The 25,531-nt window shown below is 40.2% G+C and overlaps 1 protein-coding gene across 1 annotated transcript in view; it reads right to left on the reverse strand.

Moving 5' to 3' along the window:
• Positions 1 to 6,478: 6,478 nt before the first annotated feature.
• Positions 6,479 to 25,531, reverse strand: part of SLC38A11 (solute carrier family 38 member 11) — a 30,570-nt gene continuing 11,517 nt past the window's right edge. Inside the window, 6 exon segments of the mRNA XM_038751847.1 lie at positions 6,479 to 6,812; positions 12,783 to 12,914; positions 16,810 to 16,855; positions 16,857 to 16,920; positions 21,052 to 21,213; positions 23,338 to 23,408. Of these exon segments, the coding sequence (XP_038607775.1) occupies positions 6,519 to 6,812; positions 12,783 to 12,914; positions 16,810 to 16,855; positions 16,857 to 16,920; positions 21,052 to 21,213; positions 23,338 to 23,408 (769 nt within the window). The 3' untranslated portion in view covers positions 6,479 to 6,518.

Below are 25,531 nucleotides of genomic sequence, written 5' to 3' on the forward strand. Positions count from 1 at the left end.
TCCTGGCAGAATCTTAAATCCTCTTACTCCACCTTGGAATTTTTTATAGAGGATCAAATTAATTATTTAAGCCTTTTTAACAAGCTCTTTCTTTGGTAAGGGTGATTTACCCTGACTTTCCCAGGCCTGATATCGTGGTAGATATCTTTACCTAATCAGTATGATTTACTCTACTCTGTAAGTATTTGTAAAAACTATCTCCCCCTATTTGAATGTAAGTTTTTTGAGGGCAGGTAACTTATCCTTGCCTCATTTGTACTTTCCCAAGCAGCTAGTATAGTCTCTTGTATAGCGAAGCAGCGTGGCTCAGTGGAAAGAGCCTGGGCTATGGAGTCACAGGTCATGGGTTCAAATTCCGGCTCCGCCAATTGTCAGTTGTGTGACTTTGGGCAAGTCACTTAAATTCTCTGTGCCTCAGTTACCTTATCTGTAAAACGGGGATTAAGACTGTGAGCCCCCCTGTGGGAGAACCTGATCACCTTGTAACCTCCCCAGAGCTTAGAACAGTGCTTTGCCCATAGTAAGTGCTTAATAAATGCCATCATTATTATTATAATTGTAGCCAGTGGGATGTAATAATCAATTTACTGAGGTATTTTTGAGGGCTTTCTGTGTGCGCAGCACTGAACTAAGCTCTTAGTAGAGTACAATACATAATAACTGATAATTGTGGAATTTGTTAAATGCTTACTATATGCCAAGTAATGTACTAAATGCTGAGGTAGATGCAATCAGTCAGATGCAATCAGATCAGGTCATTGTGGGCAGGGAACATGCCTACCAACTCTGTTCTATTGTTCGCTCCCAAGCACTTAGTATCGTGCTCTGCACACAGTAAGTGCTCAATAAATAGGGCTGATTGATAATAGCAATGGTTTTTGTTAAATGCTTAACTATGTGCCAGGCACTGTACTAAGCACCGCAGCACTGTACTAAGCTCAGACACTGTTCCTGTCCCACATGGGGTTTACAATAAAGGCAGAGAGGAGCTTGCATCTACCACAGGGCTTGGCACAGAATAAGCGCTTAATAAATTCCATTATTATTATTATTATTTTCTCAAGCACTTACTACAGTGCTCTATACACAGTAAGCACTCAAAAAACACCACTGATTGATTGATTGATTTACAGATAGGAAAAAGGAAAAGAGCACCTGTATACATGTTTGTACAGATTTATTACTCTATTTTACTTGTACATATTTACTATTCTATTTATTTTGTTAATGATGTGCATCTAGCTTTATTTCTATTTATTCTGATGACTGTCCACATGTTTTGTTTTGTTGTCTGTCTCCCCCTTCTAGACTGTGAGCCCGTTGTTGGGTAGGGACCATATCTACATGTTGCCAACTTGTACTTCCCAAGCGCTTAGTACAGTGCTCTGCACTCAGTAAATATGATTGAATGAATGAATGAATATGTATAAGAGTCGGTGCTTAGGCACTAGGGTAAGATATGCTTTAACTTACACATCCTAATCTGAATCATTAGAAATAGGTTCTTTAATGGTTGCAGATTTCACAACTGAACAGCAATTTTTAAGAAAGTAATTGTGAAATATATCATGTGAAATTTAGCACTGATGGTTTCATCTATATTTAATTTGTGTATCTTCCTAGAAAATTCCACTTTCAGCAATTGAAAGGAGCGGGAGAGTAGGCTGCTCCAAGAATAATGATATATTAAATGGCATTATATTCTGCTAGAGGCTATAACAACAACAACAACATCATGGGAGGCAAGATTAATATTAGAAGATCTGAAAACATATAAGAATTCAGGGTCTGTTAAATGCACACATGTTTTGACCATAATGGGCAAAAAGTGATTTAATGGAAAGTTTTTTCATCTCTATTCCACTAGCCATAAGCTAATAATTCCATTTACAGGATCCATGCCAATTAAGAAAAGACAATTTCAGACTTTCCAGGCTGAAGACCAAGTTCTAATTTTTCACAGGTTCAAAGGCAGGAAAATATTTGAAATAGTCCATTTTCATCATCAAGAAATGGCTTGAATTTGTTGCTGGCTTACGGATAGGGTGGCTGAGCCACTCTCTAGTCTTACATCATGCTTGGAAAAAGACGGCATCGTCGCACAGGGAATATCTTGTGTTTAGTAAAGGTATATATTTTCCCTCATATCCACCCTTCATTTAGCCCAGTTTGTTCTTATTCACAATCCTTTAAAGGCTTTTACTGAAAAAGTAATTGCTAGTATGGTGGGCTATATCGATCAGTGATATTTACTGAGCATTTGCTACGCGCAGAACACTAAACACTCAAGAGAGTACAACAGAATTAGCAGACATATTCCCTGCCAATATGAGTTTACAGTTTTTACATTCAGCTAGGTCATCAGCAATACAGTTCCACTGGGCAGGACAGATGAGAAAAACGAACAACAGTAGGACAACAAAGCAGCTTCAACCTGGTGAACTGAAAAGGTGCACACACAAGCCACAAGGATAGAATAAACCATTTTATAAAACATCCTGAAGCATAATATCAAAAAATGCAGTGTAGCAGGGGACTGTTGGTAGATCACTGCTTTGCACATATTACCCTGCTGGCAGCAATAGTTAGAGAGGTTACTTTCCTTGAGCAAAGGCTTTGTGAAGATTGGTAAACCAAAAAAACTGGCTTGAAAATGGAGACAAGCCCCATATGAGACAAACCCATGAGCAAAGGGTAGGTCAATCTTGTATTGATTTTTTCACCTTGCCAACCCACATGGACAGGATTTTATTGTGAGTGGTGTCATCTTCAAAAACAAGGAACAAATTCTCTCTCTCCCTCTCTCTCTATACACACACACACACACACACACACACACACACACACAAAATCAGTCACAAGAAAGCACAACTCTATTACTTCTGTTGATTATTACTTTCTATAAGATGTAAAGTTTTCAGAAAAAGATGGATGCATTTTCAATCACATAATGAATATTTGGATATGTGTATGTATATGCATATATATATATTTATACATATATTAACAATCAATGAAACAAAAGCAATAGAACTGTGTTTTCTTGCAGATGGATGATAATGTATTTTTGCAATAGGCTGCTGAATAAAGTTCATGTCTCAGTTCTACATTGTCTCTGTGGAAACAATACACAGAAACAAATATGGTTTTTATAGTTGCTTAAACTAAATAATGGAAAACATTGAAACACCTATTAACTTGCCTGGGATAAATATGAGGTCAAATCTAGTTAAGTAATATTTTATTTCTATAATTTCTTTTGTTGGTGACCGACATGAGAGTTCATTCAGAATGCTTTCCAATGCCATAAACATCTTTTCATCTAGTTATCCATAATGGTTTCTTACATATAAATTTAGACTTCAATGGGTTGGCAATTTAAAATAACTGTTCCTGTCTTTGTTCGGTTTCCCCTCTAGAAGGCAGGAAGAGTGACTATCAGCCTCACATGCAGAAAGATGATAGGCTCTGGTTTTCATACTCCAAACATGAGTCTGTGAATAGCCACTGAATTTTGTCAGGCAAAATGATGGAATAGAAAGCTTATATTTGGTCTGGGTTTGTACTCCTTGATTACTAGTAGCAAAAGCAGTGATGAGTCTAAATACTTCAGTCTATAATTTAGAAGTTCTATGTTTGTGAACATCTTCACTTCAATTGTGCTTTGCTTTTATCTGTTTATTTTCTTTAGTCTTGTCTGCATTTAAGTACTGTTCTGGCTACTTTGAAAACAGTTTGCTGTTCACTCCAGCAGCAGGGAAGGAGGGCAGAAAGTACATTTAAGATGCCCGGCTAATCCACATATTAAACATCTCCCCCTTCTAGACTGTGAGCCTGCTGTTGGGTAGGGACCGTCTCTATATGTTGCCAACTTGTACTTCCCAAGCGCTTAGTACAGTGCTCTGCACACAGTAAGCGCTCAATAAATACGATTGATTGATCTTAAGGTTTTTCCCTAATGAGAGATGCTCATCTTTTAACCAAATATCAAGAGGGGGAGTGGCAGCATGAAATGATGTCTTCATATACCATGCTGCTTCTGTAATGTAACAAAGTAGGCCCTAATGATGATGATGATGGCATTTACTAAGCGCTTACTATGTGCAGAGTGCTGGGGAGGTTACAAGGTGATCAGGTTGTCCCACGGGGCGTTCACGGTCATAATCCCCATTTTACAGATGAGGTCACTGAGGCACAGAGAAGTTAAATGATGTGCCCAAAGTCACACAAGCAGACAGTTGGTTGAGCCGGGATTTGAAGCCCTGACCTCTGACTCCAAAGCCCAGGTTCTTTCTATTGGATCACTTTGGGATCCGGGCACATGGGTTCTCTTCCGGCTCTGTCTAATGGAACTTTGCTATCCGTGGTGAAGATTTCTGACCAAAGAACCCTGCAAAATAGCTGGTTACTATGGTCAGCAAAGACTGCAGCAATAAAAAAGCCATTTCTTCCTGAAAGTACTTCCCGATTAAACCCCTCCTTCATACTGGTCATGCCAACCTCATCCACCATGGTATCTGAGTATTACCTATAGAGAAGCCACCTTTCTGCTGTATGACTTTGGGTGAGTCACTTCATTTTTCTGTGCCTCAGTTGCCTCATCTGTAAAATGGGGATTTTAAAATGGGGAGCCCCACATGGGACGGGGGCTGTGTCCAACTCCATTTGCTTGTATCCACCCCAGCGCTTACAGTATAGTGCCTGGCACATAGTAAACACTTAAACACCATCGTTATTATTTACTCTTTATTTAATAATTGATCTTGAGCTTGTTTTTACTGTGACCATCTATTATATGTTACTGTGACCATCTATTGTATGGTGAGTTCCTGCATAGCAGAGCCTCTGCCTAATATTTCTTCCCCCTTCTTCCTTAAATGCTTAGCCCAGGATTTGCTCACAGTAAGAACTGTCATTGAAAAGTGACAATACACACAACAGTGGTACTTTTTAAGGGCTTTAGGGAGAAGGAGTCATCTACCCATTCCAAAGTCTGACCCCATATTCTGGCCTTAAGGCTAGTTAAGTTACAGTTGGCTGTGACTCAGCAGCCTGAGCTAGAGCAGTGCCTGAGGCATGAACTGGGCCCCTTGGGTGGCCAAATGCATTGACTAGCAGAAAGTTAGTCAAGTCCAAACTGTCCCACATGAAAAGTATTGCTCAAGGGTCAAATGAGGGCAGTCAGTCCTATTTTTTAAAGCCACAGTGAAGTTTTGCTTTAACTGCTCAATAGGACCCCTGATCTAGTGCAGAAGAATTTCTGAGAACCAATCTCTTATTTCCCTCAAAATTTTTATATTCACCCCCAGAACTTAAAGAGTTAAGGGTTTTATTGCTATGAGCTGGCACTAGAAATTTTGGTAAAATGTCCTGAATTTGTTTTCTGGAACTGACTTTGCTTTATTTTATTTTGTCTGAAGATAGAAGATAGTAATGATAATAGTACATTTGTGCCCGCTCAAGTTGAAAATAAGTCTCCAAAGTGATTGAAATTCTAAATTGTTATCTGCCACTTTGCCAGAGGGATCTTTCTGAAGCTGTAGTGTAATTCCCAAATCATCACCTACCTCTTTAGAAATATAAGATTATCCAGCAGTCTTCTTCTTTTTGGCAAGATAATAATTGTTTCTAATGGTCTTCAAACAAACTTTCTTTAGATTGTTGGGTTTTTTTTTTTCCCTTTTGTGGGAAACCAGGGATTTGGAGGGGGAAAAAAGGGATATGTGGGCACTTGGGAGGTCCATCTGCTGGGGGTGGGAAATTCAGAAAAATGTGGTCATCAGTCTCAGTGCCACATCACTGAAGTCTGGCACAGACTGTAGCATCTTGAAAATGAATTTCTTCTTAGGGAGGGGAGAATTGGAAACAGTGTGGCCTAGGGGAGGGAACTCAGGTGTAGGGGTCAGAGACTTGGGTTCTAAGTTCTACTCCACCACTTTTCTGCTGTGTAACTTTGGACAAGTCACTTAACTTCTCTATGCCTCAGTTTTCTCATTTATAAAATAGGAATTCGACACCTAGGGGACAGAGACTGTATCGGATCTAATTTTCTTGTATCTTCCCCAACTTAGTTTACTGCTTGGCTCAGAGTAAATGCTTAACAGACACCACAGTTATTAAAATACTCAAAATGGCTCCCTTGCCAGATAGGTTGATAGACTGGGGCATATCAATATCATATCAATATACGGAAAACAAAAAATATGTGCTCTGATGGGTTTTTTTTACAAAGCATACCTTGTGTCCTAGTTAAAAGCTCAAGAATTCTACTTCCTACCAGTGAACTATTTTTAAAAGAAAAAGTCACAATTATCGTATTCATATACAATGATCATATTCATGTTTCACGATACCTTAGGATTGTAAAGAAATCAAAATTTTAATTGTAGTTTTGAAGCCTTTATAAAAAGAATCTTCCAAACACTAAGAGAATAAAACAAGTATGAGTATAACTTGAGAGTTTCAAAGTTTGGGCTACTTAAGAACAAGACTTTCTCACATTTATATTAGCAGTCAACTCATTGGAAGGCAGTCATGTTTAAGACTGAAGGCTCTTTTGATGGCTGAAAATGAGAAAATGATATATTGGGAAAAGAGAAGTTTTCTGACGAGCAATAAAACATTTCTTTCCCATGGCTGCAGTCCTGAGGATGCATGACAACCATAATGAATCCAACTCCCATCATTATGGCACCAACAATAAGCATCAAATAGGACATAATCTTAACAAAGAGGTTTCATTGCTCTTCAGAGAACTTGAGATAACAGGCTGATGGGATGATAAAAATAAGTGGAGCCGCGCAGAGGACACCCTGTGAGATAAAGATGAGAAATACAGTGATTTGAAAAATATTGCTTACAAAGTACAGCATAATTTATTATAAATTATTTCAGTACTCCTATAATGCAGGCATTGCATTCTGGCAGATTCCCCACAATACGGAAAACTCACTTTGTACTCAACTTCTTTGTACCTCAATTTTCTCATCTGTAAAGCAGGAATTAAATACCTACTTTCCCTCCCTGTGAGACAGTGAGCTATGGTCACATGGGACAGAAACTATATCTGATTGCATTGGCTCATATCTACCCCAGTACTTACCACAATGCTTGGCACATAGTAAGCACTTAAATATCACAGTTATTAATGTTATTATCACTAGCCCATGCTCAATGCTGGGCAAATGAACACAAACACTTAGTACAATGCTCTGCACATAGTAAGTGCTCAATGAATACGATTGAATGAATGAATGAATGAATGAATGAACTAAAAACCTATTTGCACTTTTTCAAGACAGATGCACATTGTTGGAAGACTGTCCCCTAATTCTGCCATCATATTAGAACCAAAACATATAATGAAAACATACACTCTGGTAGAGCTGAGTGTAGCTGAATGGATTAGTTAATTAGAAATAACCACTTATCTATAAGAAACTTGTAAATCATGTTTCCTTAAATAAAATACTTAAGTAGTCCTTTGGAGGAAAGAAGACATTTTGCAAAAGTTTCTCATACAGCTCTGAAAAAGACACTTGAAAAGCCCTACAAATGGTCCCCAAAAAGGAGTGCAATATTTATTTTTGACATAATCTAGAAATTTTCCAAAGCATGAGTAATTATTATGATTTCTTCAACTGTAGTTTCCTATTTTTGCCTCAGACAGAAGAAACAGCACTATTTTCTGGCTAAACCTAAAGCAGTTCTCTCAACTGATGATGCTGCCAAGATATAGTATAGTTCTAGTAAAATTTGTATCACAATCATTGGTTGTGAAAAAAGTGTTCTAAATGTCATTGCTGGTCTGAGAAAGAACTTTAGCTTTTCAGGTCAAAGCAGCATTCGTTAAAACGTCTCTTTCAAATACAGTAATAGTTCTTCAAAGCTAACCAGACAAAATGGCACCCTCTTTCAATCTGACAAATTTTACACCCTTTAATAAGGGAAAGCCTTGGATTTATGAAAGAATTGGGTTCTGAACACTCTGTCAATTCAAAAGCAAAGTTGGAACCAGTTTCTCATAGGAACAATGTTATAAATGGGGAATTGTTTCCTGAATCAAAGTCAATTACCTTTTTGTGGGGGGTGGGCAAGATTATCCAGAATTTTTAACTATATCGAATAATATAGCTACATTAGTGTATTTATTGCATCAGAAGCCTTCTCTTTAATTGGAAGCAAAAATGATCAGGTACCTTCTCCACTCCCTGTACCCATCCTCTTCCACTCCACACCCTACCCTCTTGAAACCTGCTCCCTCATTTTCCCCCTCCTCTCTCTCCTACAAATCGATCATGGCTTTAATAATTACTTCTCCAGTTATTCCCACGCACCCCTCCATCGCCCTCATACACAGAACTGTTGCCATAAAAGAGTCAAGTGTTGCAAGCAAAAACAGAAGGTAAATATGGAAATGTTTTTATCATTCATCCCATCCAGTGGTTCATCTATGTAGAGACATCTTTGGAGGCAGGAGGCAATGTAAGTTAGCAGAGGTGGAAGGAGGTTGCTTAGCAAGGTAGACACTTTGGAGTTATTCATGGCGAGGTGGTAGTTTAAGTTAGGGGAGCAGATGAACTCCCCTAAATGTAGATTGAGCAGAGAACTTTGAGGGAGTGAAGGAAGAGGACAGAGCTGGCAAAGGATCCTGAGAAAGGTCACCCCGAGAGAGAACCAGGGAAGGGATGGCTCAGAAAAAGGACAGTGTTTCCAGAGTGGTCCGCAGTTTCAAATAATAATAATAATAATGACGGTATTTGTTAAGCGCTTACTATGTGCCGGGCACAGTACTAACCGCTCGGGTGGATACAAGCAAGTCCAGTTGGACGCAGTCCCTGTCCCATGTGGGGCTCACAGTCTCAATCCCCATTTTACAGATGGGGTACCTGAGGCACAGAGAAGCGAAGTGACTTGCCCAAGGTCATACAGCAGACAAGTGGCAGAGCCAGGATTAGAACCCAGTTCCTCTGTCTCCTAGGCCCGTACTCTATTCACTAGGCCATGCTGCTTGGGCAGCTGAGAGGTTGAAGAGGATTAAGTCCCCGAAAGAGTCCATTAGATTTGGCAAGAAGGAGATCGCTTCCTTCAACCCTCTCCTAGGGACAAGAGAATATCTGAGGTGAGTGAAAAGACTTTAAAGGAATTGTCCTCTTGAGTGCAAGGGGATGATCTGTGCTCAGGATGTACTAATAAGATGCAAAATGTGGCACATTTATTCTCTTAGAAGAGACAGAAGAGATGAAACAGAATGACTCATTTCCGAATCCAAACTAGCTTCAGGTAAATCATACAGGAGAGGGAAAAAAATGAAGATGTTAAATAATGCCATTTAGGAATATGATACACTTAAGACTCAATGAACTTGATGCATGCTAATAATCAGCTATTGAAACTAATGACTCAGAATGAAATGAATGTAGTTTAAGGCAAGATTAGAAAAAATATAGTCCATATTTTTTTAAAAAAAATAGAAATATGTGCATCCTTAAGGTGTATATTAAATCAGATCATTTGTAACAAAGCTTTCTGAGGAGGTGGTTGGTGGTGGCAACAGCATCTGCCTCAGGGGGCAAAGGGAATTTGAAGCGGGGAAAAGAAGGTGAGGCCTGCCACCCTGGAATAGCTGTGCCAGAACTTTTTTCTTATCCTGGAGCTGGGATCTAGCCAGTCTGGCTTACTTCCAGCATTGACATGAAATTATTGGAGGCAAACGTTTGTAATTAAACCAGTATTTATTACCCAGATCTTTTGGGGGGATATAGTGTACATTAATTTTGGTAAATATGCTCCTGAAAAATTAATGCAAATAATGGCTTATCGAGTTTGGTAAGGGAAAATGAAAAAATAAATCAAATCTTAACGTGTGGGACAGAAACTGACTCTAATCGGATTGCCTCAGCTCTTGGCACATATTAATTGCTTAAAAATCACATTTGTTATTATTGTTATTATGGTTTCAATGTCAAAAGTGGGAGCGTATTTTTCATGCACGAGAAGCAGCGTGGCTCACTGGAAAGAGCACGGCCTTAGGAGCTAGAAGTCATGGGTTCAAATCCCAGCTCCGCCAACTGTAAGCTGGGCGACTTTGGGCAAGTGACAACTTCCCTGTGCCTCAGTTACCTCATCTGTAAAATGGGGATTAAGACTATGAGCCCCCTGTCGGACAACCTGACCACCTTGTAACCTCCCCAGCGCTTAGAACAGTGCTTTGGACATAGTAAGCGTTTAACAAATACCATGATTATCATTATTATTAATAGGTATCTGGTTAATTGCCCAGACAGTATGCATTGACAACTCCACATGGTAGGAATGATATGCACTTTTAGACACTCTGTGGATAAGGGAAACTATTCAGGTGTGAGAGATAACTCAGGAATTAAGGAACATGCATTTTGAAGGATTAGCCAAGCAGCTGCTGAGGCATAAGGGTGGAGACATCTGATTCAGATCACTTCAACTGAGTCACGCTGGATTAGTGACCTGGAACATTTTGGCAGGCTGGGGTTAGAATAGGGCCTTGAGGTACTTAAGCACTTCTGCAAGTCTTCTGATTTTCATTCATTCAATTGTATTTATGAAACACTTACTGTGGGCAGAGCACTGCACTAAGCACTTGGGAGAGTACAATTCAACACAATAACAGCCACATTCCCTGCCAACAAGCAGCTCACAGTCTAGACAGGGAGACAGACATTAATATAAACTACAGAACTGTACAGAAGTGCTGTGGGGCTGGGAAGGGGGATGAATAAAGGGAGCAAGATTCAGATGAACAGCTTGAGAGCAGATACACAAGATGTGAAAGACCAGTGTGTGGTTCCTAAGGACAAAATGGGGTCAGTAAGGTGTGACTGAATGAAGCTCATCTCCACCCAGCTGACAGGAGAAAGGACTGAGAATACATTGGGCGACTTTAGCCGGGGTGAACGCTGAATGTGTATGTGGCACAGGGAGAGTCCATAAGGGGTGGAAGGTCAGGGTACTGGCTCCCTTGTTTCCTGCTTAACTCGGCTTGGATGCCTGCTCCAGGGCATGTGCTACACGATAAGTCTGCAGGTCCCTAATCACAAGGCGCTCAAGCCAGCAAATAAGCCTCACCAAAAGGCTGTCAGTTGTGACAACCGCCTCTAGAGTCTTCAGTGTTGGGAATCGTGGCTGATCAGTCCTGCAGGCACTAGCAATCGTCTTAACACCATTTCGAGAGACTTTTGGAATTTGAAGTACTTTTTACTTGTTGAGGTGATGGAAATTCTATACCAGGCCATAGCTGGACAAAGCGATCTTTATTCCCTCTGTTGGAACTTTCAAGGAAACTTTCAACTTTCTACTAGGTCCATTTTCTGTCCATAGGCATAAGCCCTCCACAGGGGCCAATTACTGCAGCTACTTCTCTATTGTGAAGTTTGGGCTAAACTGAACAGAGATGCTTCATGATTCTTCCTGGGGAGGTGGAGGGGTGGGGGAATACCTCAATTCACCATTTTGCTTTATGCATCTTTTTAGTTGAGAGAATTGGATTTTGTGGCCAAAATATTACACTGGAGAAAGGGAGAGCAAAGCCTGACAGAGCATTCTCCTGTGCAGAATTAATCCAACCCATAATACATTAACCCTGTTTTGAAACATTTTCTCCCCAGTTCCTGGGGCAGAACAATGCCTAACCCAACACATTTCTGCTAGTCACTTTTTTCCTGCTGTTTCTTCTCACATTCGCTTTCTCAAATGTTACTCCTCTATTGATAATTCTTGGTTCTGTACTAAAACGTTAGTCTCTTGATGTTGACATAATTCTTATCATTAGGTGGTAAAGTGATTTAAATTGATTTAAGGTTTTTAATCCTTCTTAGTAAGGCTCCTTGATTTCCGTAATCATAGTAGTTGCTCAATTCTCAATTTAGCTACATATTTAAGGTACTAAAATGTTAAACTGGATGGACGGTCTGGAGCTCCAGATAACTGTGGTATATAAGTGCTTACTATGTGTCAGGCACTGTAATATGTGCTGGGGTAGATACAAGATAATTGCCAAATAATTATAATGATAATAAGTACAATGGCCAAACGGTACTTTCCAAGTGCTTAGTACAGTGCTCTGCACACAGTAAGCACTCCATATATATGATTAATGAATGAATGAATTAATAATCAGGTCCCACATGGAACTAACAATTTAGTAGGAGGGAGAACAGGTACTGAATCCACATTTTGCAGATAAGGAAACTGAGGGACAGAGAAGGGAAGTGACTTGCCCATGGTCACACAGCAGGCAATGGCAGATCCGGATTGGACTGTGAGCCCATTGTTGGGTAGGGACCATCTCTATATGTTACTGACTTGTACTTCTCAAGCACTTAGTACAGTGCTCTGCACACAGTGAGCGCTCAATAAATGATTGAATGAATGAATTACTATCTGCGCTAGACCTGTAGCAGTGTTCTTTATAGAAAATAGTGCTTTTTAATTCTACAATTTCCATAGTCTTTAGCACCAATTATTAACCATTTCATTCACTTTTTAGCCAGTCTCTTTGGGTAGGCCTGTGCTTGGGAAAGATAGCTTAATGTCCACAAAAACCTATCTTGGAAGTCTCTATGCCACCTAGACTTTAGGCTCTTTCTAGTCCCTGTTCATTACTTACATCAGAGCCAATCCAAAATCAATTTTCACTGCTTATTGGAAATAGCTTCCTTCATTAATAAGAACACATCTTTGCTAAATGTAAATTTTAACAATATTGTGTTTCCGAATGCTGCAGGAGATAATTAAAAGACATTTACATTGAGCTCTAATACTATTCCCAGGCAATCAATCGCCAAAGATATGATGGTGGCCCTGGCAATGATAGCTGCTGTCACTGCAATATGGAAAACTGCTGTCAGGTTCCCACCAAAACACACAGTGGATATTACCTGCCAAAGAAAAGGTGTTTTGTTTTGTTTCTTAAAGAGGCAGCATGCATGTTTTACACACAGCATGTAAAATACACCTACCCAACAATCCACTCTTGTTTTAATCCAGGGCTGGAGAATTATATGATCAGAGACCACATCTGGCCCTTAAATTGATTCTGTCACCACTATTTATATAGAAAAGCCAAAATCTATATAAAATTTCTGCATATGAGGATACTTCAAATTTGTTAGTACATTTACAGGAGTTGTAACTTTGTAAACAAAATGAAGGGTTCTTTCCACAATGTGTCATAACTTTTGATTGGTATTGTGAATGTCAAATATTTTGGGCTACCCTCATATTATTCCAACTCATTAAATGGTCTTTCAGTCCAAATAATTGTCCATCCCTGCTTTGAAAACACCATAATCAACTTTATTTTTAAGAACATTCTTCAAAGTGAGGCCGTCTGTGCATTCCTAAATTAAGGAGAGCCAATTTTAACAAATGCAAAACTAGATTTCTCTAAGACTTCTTCAAGTGAGTTTACCGTATTGCACAACATAAAGAATAACCCTACAGCTATTTATATTAAAAAAAAACTATCCCAAGAATGTTCAGCTCTCTCCCCCAGAAGACTCATATAATATTTGTAAAAGTTATAAAGTATCAACGGTAAACCCATTTCATTGTATTTTATGGCATTCAAGTGGCTCATATGAGAGGCCCATACAGAGATTTACATACTAGTGTTTGATTATCTATGCCAAGAGAGCCCCCAGAAGATTATCTAGTCCACTTATAAAATGATGTACAACAGGGTGTCACTGCTATTTTGGAAGGCATGGAGAAGACTTCTCAAGCCCCTTTAGTTGTTCAACCTTGCATGACTGTGACTGACATTATAAGTTCTTCCTGGTATTCAAACTATGATTCTTAGAGCTATTCAGTCTTTTTTCTTAATCATTTGTTCTTTCTCAATGGGGATAGAAAACCTTTGATGCCTTCTGTGTACAGCCACTTTTCATTTAGTTAGGTCACCTTGCATCTATCTTTACCCAATTCTTTTATCTTTTTGAAGAAATTATCTTTTTACCAATAGTAATCTGTGAGGTTCTCCCTCCCTAAATCACCATCTTCCTCTGTGGTTCGAGTACCCTACTATTAAAGGGCTGACCGATGTTTAGTATAAGGGGAAGATTACCTCATGGTTCCTATTCATTCATTCATTCAATCGTATTTATTGAGTGCTTACTGTGTGCAGAGCACTGTACTAAGCGCTTGGGAAGTTTACGTGCTAAACTCCTATTTAACCCAGGATTTTATAAGATATGCATTTAAATAATTTTGGCTCATGCTTAGTCTGTTATCCAAAACCTTTCGAGTTATAAATCATACATTGACAATCATTCCTTATTTTAGAATTTAAGGAATGGGGGAATTGTACGTGTTCAAGAGATTGAGTCTGTGCTCCCTGCTTCAACTAATGGTACACTGAATTATCAACGCTTCTCTTAAAAAGAATTCTCTAGGTCAAGCAAGGGTCAGCTACGGTGGAAGGAGGTGAACCGGGGAAAACCCTCAATCACCAAAGTTTGGCTAATTGCGGCTAATGGTGATAGCTCTCTAGTTGTTCCAGAGACTAAATAGGCGCTCCATAAGCTGCAATTTTAGGAGTATGAGATAGAGACATAGATGTAAATAAGGGATTTTCTTCTACCTTGTTCTACCCTTGCAGTCAGCTCTGCAGCACTTAAATACATATCCTTACACTCTACTATTTTCCCCATCTGTAACCTATTTTCACTTATTTGGGCAGCATGAGCCCACTGTTGGGTAGGGACTGTCTCTATATGTTGCCAACTTGTACTTCCCAAGCGCTTAGTACAGTGCTCTGCACCCAGTAAGCGCTCAATAAATACGATTGATGATGATGATGATAGAGCATGGACCTGGGCATCAGAAGGACATGGGTTCTAGTCCCAGCTCTGCCACTTGTCTCCTGTGTGACCATGGGCAAGTCACTTAACTTCTCTGTGCCTCGTTAACTCATCTGTAAAACGAGGATTAAGACGGTGAGCTCCATATGGGACAGGAACTCTGTCCAACCTGATTAGCTTGCATCTACCCCAGCACTTACAGCAGTGCTTGACACACAGTAAGAGCTTAACCAATTTGATTATTTTTATTATTATTTAATATCTCCTCCTGTGAACCGTAAGCTCCTTTTGGGCAGGGATTACGTCTCGTGGCTCAGTGGAAAGAGCCTGGGCTTGGGAGTCTGAAGTCATGGGTTCTAATCCTAACTCAGCCGTTTGCCAGCTGTGTGACTTTGGGCAAGTCACTTCACTTCTCTGTGCCTCAGTTCCCTCAACCGTAAAATGGGCATTAAGACTGTGAGCCCCACGTGGGAGGACCTTGATTACCCTGCATTCCCCAGTACTTAGAACAGTGCTTGGCACATATTAAGCACTTAACAAATGCCAGCATTATCATTATTATTATTACCAACTCTATTGCATTGTACTCTCCTATGCACTTAGTGTTCTGCACTTAGTAAGTGCAAATTGAAAGGGCTAGAATGACTCAAGTAGTTGTCATCCAGTTGGGGTCAGACATAAAATTCACCAGCACTTTGCTCAGAAATGTGCATCAGGCTTGTGAAGCGGCAGCTAGTGGGTATGTCTACTATCTGGAGGTTCACCGGTGATCTAAACTACTGTTGAGATGATGAAAGGTCGCCAAACCCCTCAGGCAGCTTTGGAAGAGTGAATGCACAGACCTATCTAGAAATCAGATCTCTCCAGCCGTGTAAATACTACCTTCTGGGATATCTCTGGAAGCAGGTGGTGTAATACTAAAAAAGTATTATTAGTATTCTACATTTACGTATTTATTAAGATCTCCTCTGGCATCTCCGTGTCCCTTGCCTAGGTAGCAAATATGTATCCATTTGACTAGGGGGCATGTATGCAACGTTGCAAGCCTAAGGTATGCAGGCTGTTTGCTTGGGTATATTAGATTTATTCAACCAGAGTCCTGTACAAATAGCCTCTGGAAACAAACCCCAACTCTGAGCCTTTCCCAGCCGGATTTCTGAAAGACTTTCTGTAAAACAGAGTCCTATTTTCCCCACAGGGACACAGGGGGATTTTTAGCTGACTGCATAATGGAACATTGGCAAGCCATGTTTCTCAACTTGACTAGGAAAGAATTAAGTCTTTTTTTCCATCTTAGAATCAAATCTTCTCTCATTCTAAAACGTCCCATGCATTGTTGTTGAGGACTATAGTGGCAGTAACCTGAGCTGCAGTTCGTTTCACAAATTGCTTTCAGATAAGAGTTTGCCAAAACAGGCATGTGTCTGAGCCTTTCGGCTCAGATGGATCTGCTTCTTCAATGGGCAGAGTCCACAGGGATGGATAAAGCACTTGCAGTTATTTAATCCTGCACTGGTGAAAAAATTCTGTTTTATGCCGATTTTAGCCTTAAGATTATGCAACTGGTAAAACATCTAATTAGAAAAATAATTTCAAAAATACAGTTAAGCACTCCTTACCTTTTGAATTTTGTTTTTAGGGAGCGTTGAGTTCCAGACTAGTAATTACCCGGGAATGCATCAGAATAAATATTTGCATTTAATGTCTCCACAACCCAAGACTCAAAAATGTTCCATTAAAAACTCTGGTTATTCATCTATTCATAATTAAAATGATGAGCTGGGAATGTAAATTTATTTAAAGTTACTGGTGCTTTACAGATTTTTTAAAAAATACTATTAGAGGGGGGAATAAACTGACTACATTGATGTATTTAGGCCATTGACTAAATTAGGCAAATATTTCTCAAATTAATTTCTCAGTGATACTGCGTGTTCAAAGTAGGCTTGGAGAAACTTCCGTAAATGCTCACCTCTCTGGTCACAAAACATTCAGTTGGGTAAGTCAAAATTAAGTGATTCCATAACAAACCTTCCAAATGTAATAAGGTCATCATTTCTGCAATAGTTTTCAAGTAAATCTCCTGGAGATGAAAGGGAATTTACCTTAATGCATTAAAGTGAAAACAGAATATTAACGGAAACCCAAAGCTTCTATTAATTTAAAGACAATCACAAAAAGTAAACTTAGAATATTTTCTGTCACACCTATTTCCAGTTGGCCCAAGTCAAAACACTAGAACATGTTATTCATTGGATTTGAAACCAGAAGGAAGAGTCTACTGTTTTCTTATCCTTAACTAATTCCCCATACAGTTTTTCAGTAGTAAAAATACACTTGTCTTTGTTTCAATTCATACATAAATCAGATGTAGCAAGAAAAATTGTTAGTTAAGAACAAGTTTCCTTTCGCAATACTATTCTTAGAATCAGAACAGTCCCAAAAGGAAGAGTAGATCTGTACATCTGGAAAATTGCATTTCCTGTATATTGCATTACAGGATCTGATCACAAGCCGAAATCCACAGTGAGGAATTTCAAATATGCACTAGTCTTGGCAAGCATGTGCCAGACACTTCTGGCAATTCTTTTATTAATTAGTTGGCAAAATGCACACAGGCTTCCACCAAGGACGGTACTAGTTTTGTAATGCTGGGATTAGCCCCAAAGGAAATGACAGGCCACTGATACCCTGAGTAAATTGCTATTTTCAATGCATGTTTAATGTCAAAGATATCAAGAAAAATCTAGAGAAGCAGTGTGGCCTAATGGAAAGAGCCCAGGCCTGGGAGTCAAAGTGCCACCACTTAACCTGCTGGGTAATTTCAGACAAGTCACTTAATTTCTCTGTGCCTCAGTTCCCTCATCTGCAAAATGGAGATTACACAACCCCTACCAAGAGACTCATGTGGGGCCTGATTCACTTGCATCTACCCAACTGCTTGGCACATGGTAAGCACTTAAGTACCACAATTTTTATTATTAAATAAATCAATCATATTTATTGAGTGCTTACTGTGTGCAGAGCACTGTACTAGACTGTGAGCCCACTGTTGGGTAGGGACCGTCTGTATATGTTGCCAACTTGCACTTCACAAGTGCTTAGTACAGTGCTCTGCACACAGTAAGCACTCAATAAATACGATTGATTGATTGATTGTACTAAGCGCTTGGGAAGAACAAGTATTATTATTACTACAACTACGAATAATGAGGCAACATGACTTCGTGGTATTTGTTAGGCGCTTACCATGTGCTAAGCGCTGGAGTAGATATACGCTAATCAGGTTGGACACAGTCCCTGCCCCACATGGGACTCAGTCTTAATCCCCATTTTACAGATGAGGTAACTGAGGCACAGAGAAGTAAAGTGATTTGCCCAAGCTCACACAGCAGCCAAGCAGCAGAGCCGGGATTAGAACCCAGGTCCTTCTGACTCCCAGGTCCATGTTTTATTAATTAGGCCACACTGCTTCTCTAGAAGACTTGCCCAGGAGTTTTAAAAAAGAGATAAAAATCGCAGAAGAAAAGGACAGTTAAATAATATTACGGGGGCTGGTTTTTGGGCCCCTTAGTCTTTTTCTAGTTTATAAAATACATGTATTTTCTAGCTCCAAAGACATTCAGTCACTTGTTTTTACTCAACACAGATGGAGAACTACATAAAATCATACTCTATCTAATTTACATTAAAAAAATGCCCTTTACATTTTTCTTTGAAGCACCAAATACGTTAACTGATGAAAGCCAAGGTCATTTTTGACTGACAAACAAGAAAGTTCCAATGCAATCCTCAATCCTTTAAACCTAGTTCTATAGCTCTTTTTGTGAGAAGAAAGATACTAAAGTCAACATGTTGGTTCGGCTTCTGCCCTGTGTCATGGCAGATCATTAGTCAGAGGTCATGGAAGTTACAGAGACATTAAAAATTTCAGCCCTGAGAACTGGTTTCCAAATGATAAGGGAGAAAGGACTGACACAAATACATACAAATGAAAGACATAGACATATATTCTACATGTCTGTTCAACCAAAATAGTTGTGTGAAGGTGGTTTGGCAAAATTGAAGGGACTAAAATGGAATTGTTGGTTCCCTGAAAATGGGTATTGGACCTTTCCCCTAATCTATGGCAATAAGGAACATGAATGAAAATCCTAGAATTTCCATTGTGAGACATATATGCCCCTGCGGTGGCCTCTTCTGGAGTATTGCTTTGCTGAAGGAAATCATAAACTTCCTCAAAGTCCTTATGAAATGACACCTCCCCCAGGAGATTTTTTATCTTATCTGTAAAATGGGGATTAAGACTGTAAATCCTCTGTGGCACATGGACTGTGTCCAACCAGATTAGCTGGTTTCTACCCCAAAACTTAGCTATGTACCTAGCACATAGTAAGCGCTTAACAAATGCCATAATGGTATTACTATGTGGCAGGCACCATACAAAGTTCTGGGATAGATTCAAGATAATCAGGTTGGACACAGTCCATGTCCCATAAGGGGCTCACAGTTGGAATCCCCATTTTTGAGCTGAGGTCACTGAGGCACAGAGAAGTTAAGTGACTTGCCCAAGGTCACATAGCAGGCAAGTGGCTGAGCCGGGATTAGAACCCAGATCCTATGATTCCCAGGCCTGTCCTGTTTCCAATAGGCTACACTGCATCTTTAGCCATCATTTCCCTCAAGAAAAAAAAAATTCTGAACTTTTCACCTGCCACCAGCTGATTAAAATAACTTCAGGGCTCAACAGATTACAATCCCCTATTGTTCTAACAGAACTGCAAAGCCTATTTTGGGCAAAAACAGCTCTTGGTCTTACTCTTCAATCTACAAATTACTCATTAGGCAGAGTGAATTCACTAGGTAGACAAATACTGGGTGACACAAGGCATTGCCTCTCTAACCATAATACAGAAACACCCACCTAGACTCAGAATAACAAAGACAAACTGTTCTAGACCTTTTCTACCTAAGGACTCATCTAGCTTCTCTGCAAGAACAATCTTGTTTCACATTTTGATCATTTTCTTACTGTGCACGTTGTGTTTACTCGCAAATTTACTTTTCTAATACTAACTGCATGCCAAAATATTTTATAAACCCTTTATATTTAAAGGTTTGTCCTCCACAAGACTAGACAGACCAAAGCAGGGGAAAAAAAAACCAAGAGCATCAGAGTGAGGCCCAAGCAAGCAAGGACCGTTAGAGAAGCAGCATGGCTCAGTGGAAAGAGCATGGGCTTTGGAGTCGGAGGTCATGGATTCAAATCCCGGTTCCACCAATTGTCAGCAGTGTGACTTTGGGCAAGTCACTTAACTTCTCTGGGCCTCAGTTACCTCATCTGTAAAATGGGGATGAAGACTGTTGGCCCTCTGGGGACAACCTGATTGCCTTGTAACCTCCCCAGCACTTAGAACAGTGCTTTGCACATAGTAAGCGCTTAATAAATGCCATCATCATTATTATTATTTCAAGACTGAGTGAAGTATCATTACCTCTAGCCAGACCTGGAAGGCCAGATCAGAGCTATTGTCTGATTGGGAAACCCCCTCTATTTTTTAAAAAAATGTCTTTAATTCTACATACCTTACAAATCATTCACTAACTGATTTTACTCAAAATTCCAGATAATTGGATATTATATGTTGATGAATCAATTTGCAATTCTTAAAATAAACACTTCCTAAAACATACTTTTTTTTTCTTAATGTCCATAGTTTGGGTGAGACTGGACAGCATGATGAAGGATGGATTACAGGGAAGGATGGATTATGGAACACACTCTCCCCACCTTCAGAGCTTTTCATGGATGCATCATGTTTTGGAGAGATCTTATCGTCGGTCACTGATAGCAAGACGGAGGCCAGAGGTTGTTTCACAATCAGACAACAGGTAGAGCCAAAACCTGGCCTTCTTATTGATGATACACAGCAGCCCGCTGTTCACCATCTCCCTCAATACAGGATGGAAGGATTCCAAATTTCCTTCCATTTCCTGGGTGTTTCCTTGCCTTCCTTCTTTATGAAACCTCTCCTCTTGCTCAGTCCTGACTTAGGGGAAAAAGGAGGTGTGTGTGCCACCCCCATCATAACTCTCTTCAAGAAAAAAAGGGCAGAAACCTGCTCATTTTTACCATGTCATTGGAACTAAAAGAAGAAAATGTTAACCTGCATCAGCTAAACAATGAAATAGAATAAATATACTTTTACTGTACCTTGGGTATAACCTGTAAATGTCAGAAACCCACAGGTAGCAAACAGCAAACTGATAAATGCAGATACCAAGACTGACACATGAATGACCTGGGTCCACTTAGCTACTGTTGGTTCTTCTAGAGATCCATAAACTAAAAAGCTATTATGATGACAGATGAAGGCTGCAACACACACACACACACACACACACACACACAAACATAGAATGAGTGTAATGAGATATTTATTGCTGGGTAGTCAATAAGCCACAAATTAACTCTACTTTTAGCAGCGAGGTCCCGGAGCAGTATTTCTCAGACCTTAAGGGATGGTCAAGATTGGGTCTAGAAGCTAAGTCTTATCTGTAGACTCCATTAAGGCTCTGAATGATTCCCATCAGATATGCAAGACTTCTTATCACATGTTGTCCATAAGTCAGGGTAATGCTCTTTCCTCTCAAAATCAATAATAATAATAATGATGGCATTTATTAAGCACTTACTATGTGCAAAGCACTGTTCTAAGCGCTGGGGAGGATACAAGGTGATCACGTAGTCCCACGTGGTACTCACAGTCTTAATCCTCATTTTACAGATGAGATAACTGAGGCACAGAGAAGTGAAGTGACTTGCCCAAAGTCACACAGCTGACAATTGGTGGAGCCGGGATTTGAACCTATGACCTCTGACTGCAGAGCCCAGGCTCTTTCCACTGAGCCATGCTGCTTCTCAATGGCATTTATAGAGCACTTACTATGTACAGGACACTGTACTAAGCACTTGGGAGCTGGCACATCCATTCTTTGCCCACAGTGAGCTTGCCTGTTCTCCCTAGGCCCTATAACATGCTAGGACTTTCCTGTCAACCAGCATTTCCAAAACATTGAGCTCCTGTGATGGATAGCTCTAAGAGCTCAAGGTCAGAGGTCTACTATACGAATCCCTTGATCTCATCACTGACCCTTTTCCTAGATCCTCACCCTGACCTGAATCTCCCTCCCCTTCTACATAAAACAGACCATGACTCTCCCCATGTTCAGAGCCTTATTCAAATCATCTCCTCCAAGAGGCCTTCCCCAATTATGCCCTCTTTACCCCTGCTTCCTTTCCTTTCTGTGGCATCTAAGCACTTAGATCTTTAAGCACCTGATATTCATACCACCTTCAGCACTTAGAGCCTGGGCTTTGGAGTCAGAGGTCATGGGTTCAAATCCCGGCTCCGCCACGTCAGCTGTGTGACTTTGGGCAAGTCACTTCACTTCTTTGAGCCTCAGTTCCCGCATCTGTAAAATGGGGATGAAGACTGTGAGCCTCCCGTGGGACAACCTGATCACCTTGTAACCTCCCCAGTGCTTAGAACAGTTCTTTGCGCACAGTAGGCACTTAATAAATGCCATTATTATTATTACATACCTGTAATATTATATTAACGTGCATCTCCCCCTCTAAAACATAAGCTCCTTGTAGGCAGAGAACGTATTATACTATGTATTAAAGGCACAAGCCTGGAGGACTTTGGAGCCAGCCAGTTTACAAGATGCCACAAGAATCTGGAAGAACTTTCACACCACCTTTTGGACATAAGGCCTAAGCCTATGCTCTGCACACAGTAAGCACTCAATAAATATGATTGAATGAATAAGAAATGAAGGAGCAGGAGTTTAAGGAAAGGATTTATTTCAAGATAAGTAGCATGACCACTAAGTCTTAGAAACAGCATGGCCTATTTGAAAGAATTCAGGACTGAGAGTCCGAGTTCTCGGTTGAGATCTCAGCTCCGCCACTTGTTTCCTGCATGGCCTATGGCAAGTCACTTAACTTCTCTGTGCCTCAGTTTGCTCAACTGTAGGATGAAGATTCAATATCTGTTATCCCTCTTATTCAGTCAGCCACGTTCACAGTAAGGCTGAAAAACTGGACATCTGCTCTACAGACATGTAAATATATACCAAAAAAAACCTTGTGGTATTTAAGTGCTTACTACATGTCAAGCACTGTACTAAGTACTGAGTAAATACAAGAAAATCAGGTTGGACACAATCCCTGATCCACGTGGGGCTCACATTCTAAGAGGAGGGGAAACAGGTATTTAATCCCAGTTTTACAGAGGAGGAAACTGAGGCACAGAGAAGTTAAGTGACTTGCCCAAGACCACAGAGCAGGCAAGTGGTAGGACAGGGATTAGAACCTGGCCTTCTGAATTTCAAGCCTGTGCTCTTTTCGCTTGGCAATATTGCTTCTCAGAGTAGCTTTTAACTGTGCAGAAGGTTGCAAAGTGAACAAAGATCTCTGGAACTGCTAACTCACCGAAAGATATAACTCCGGCTGCTTGGACTGCATTTGACTTTGCAAATACCCAGGTGTCTTCTGTTTTCGGGCTAGAACAAACGTTCATTTTAGTAGAACAAACCCTTATTATTGCTAAGAGATTAGAACTGATCGAATCAAACAAGTACTCCAGCTCCTGTAAGGCATCGCCACTCCTGCCCAGAGAGAACAAAATAGGCCCCAAAAAGCCCTTTTTTCCCTCTCCAATATCTCCTGGCTGCCTTTTCCACAAAGCTTGCTGCATCTAGGGGGCCTATGTCAACCCACTTACCCTTTCGACAGGTTAAATCAGGGGGCTGAATTATCCTGCCTCTTGAAAACATGCGACAGCACAGAGATAAAATATCTTTTTAGAGGCTGACGCTGCTTTATCAACTTACTGCAATTCCCATCTTTTTGTGTGGCAACTGCTGCCACCTGCTGTTTCCTTTTCTCTGGCAGCACTTCCACACATTAGCATCAATCAATCAATCAATCAAATCGTATTTATTGAGCGCTTACTGTGTGCAGAGCACTGTACTGAGCGCTTGGGAAGTACAAGTTGGCATCCTCATAAACCATATTATCCTCCCATATTCAAAAAGGCTCTTCCTGATGAGTTGATAATCCACTTGTTCCAGGCTTCAAGGACAAAACCTGGGAAGTGATTTTTCCTTTTTTACCCTCCCCCACCCCACTAAGTTTCAGATTTTTCAGATAATGGAGCCCAACTTTCCCATCCCAGTGTTTTCACTACTGGGCCAAAAAGGAAGTGCAGAAGGAAGAAGATCCAAAAAGAAAACAGGAGAGCTATAAAGGCACAAGGTGATAGAAGTTGGAAAGAGCCAATTAAATGAAACAACGGACAAAAGTGCTTGGATAAAAGAGTCTCTAGAACAATTAAAATAGATGACCAGTGTGGAAGCCAAAAAGGAACAAAAGCAAGGAGAAATATTACTTTGATACTTCTTAAAAAGAGGTGAAAGTTAACAAATTGCCATTTAATCAATCAATCATATTTATTGAGCGCTTACTGTGTGCAGAGCACTGTACTAAGTGCTCAATAAGCACTGTAGCTGTATTTAAAAGCTACAAAAACTTTACTTGACATTTTAGAATATTTCCATCAATAGCAAGTGTACACAATGTTAATCACAGATGATGCTGTGTTTGTATTACAGGTTTGCAATCTGTGATTTATTTTCAAACTCTGCCTGAAATAGGTAGGTTAGTTATGGTTAGAACTGCCCATCCCATGACTACTGCTTCCCTCCCCTCTCCCCGCTAGGCCATTCAGGTGGTCTGAGGGTGGAGTAACTCCATCTCAACAGTTCCTGAAGGGCTGGGAGAGGACGGATGAGGCAACCAACTGAAGCTGCTAAGAACTCTTCAGCTGAAACAGATGCAGGAACAGCTAACCATGCCCTGGAGTCTATTGGAAATTAAGCTACTTCAAACTCCATATTGTAATCGCTGGATTAAATCTGGCTCCAAACTAATATGCCATTTAGCCAGTTATCTGTTTTAGCGCCCTAGGAGGAAACAAAACACTAATTTATGGGACATCAAGTTCTGGTATCCCTTGTTTATCAAAACTCTTCCCCAACATAAGGACGGCTTCAATATAGCTGGCAATAAGGCATCATCATGGAGCAGCACTGTGGCCCTTGTGGAAAGAGCCCGGGGCTGGGAGTCAGAGGACCTGGGTTCTAATCCCGGCTCCACCCCTCCATCCTTTAAAGTTAAAGGTAGCTGAAAGCTAAATACAGCTAAATGAATTTTCTGGCATTTTCTAGAGGCTATCAGAAGTTACGTATGTCTGTCTCCCACTCTAGACTTTAAGCTCCTTCTGGGCAGGGAATTTCTATTAATTATTGATCTGTTATTGATATGTATTTTCCCAAGCATTTAGTATAGTGTTCAATACATACCACTGACTGATTTACCTGGTGTACTCAACACAAACGTACTGTGGAAATATGCGCTTGTGACAAGCTCTGAGTCAGAGCCCTGTGAGTTTGAGTGATGGTCTCAATCCTACCCAAGCAGACTCCTTTGATTCCAAAACAAAAATAAAGCAATAATGGTGGGTTCTATAGGAGAGAGAGAGAGAGAGAGAGAGAGAGAGAGCACGTGCACATATGGATTTTCAGGTAGAAGCTATACAGATATGAACAACCGATCCCCATGAACC

The sequence above is a fragment of the Tachyglossus aculeatus genome, chromosome 9 (assembly GCF_015852505.1).
Source record: "Tachyglossus aculeatus isolate mTacAcu1 chromosome 9, mTacAcu1.pri, whole genome shotgun sequence".
Taxonomy (NCBI): domain Eukaryota; kingdom Metazoa; phylum Chordata; class Mammalia; order Monotremata; family Tachyglossidae; genus Tachyglossus; species Tachyglossus aculeatus.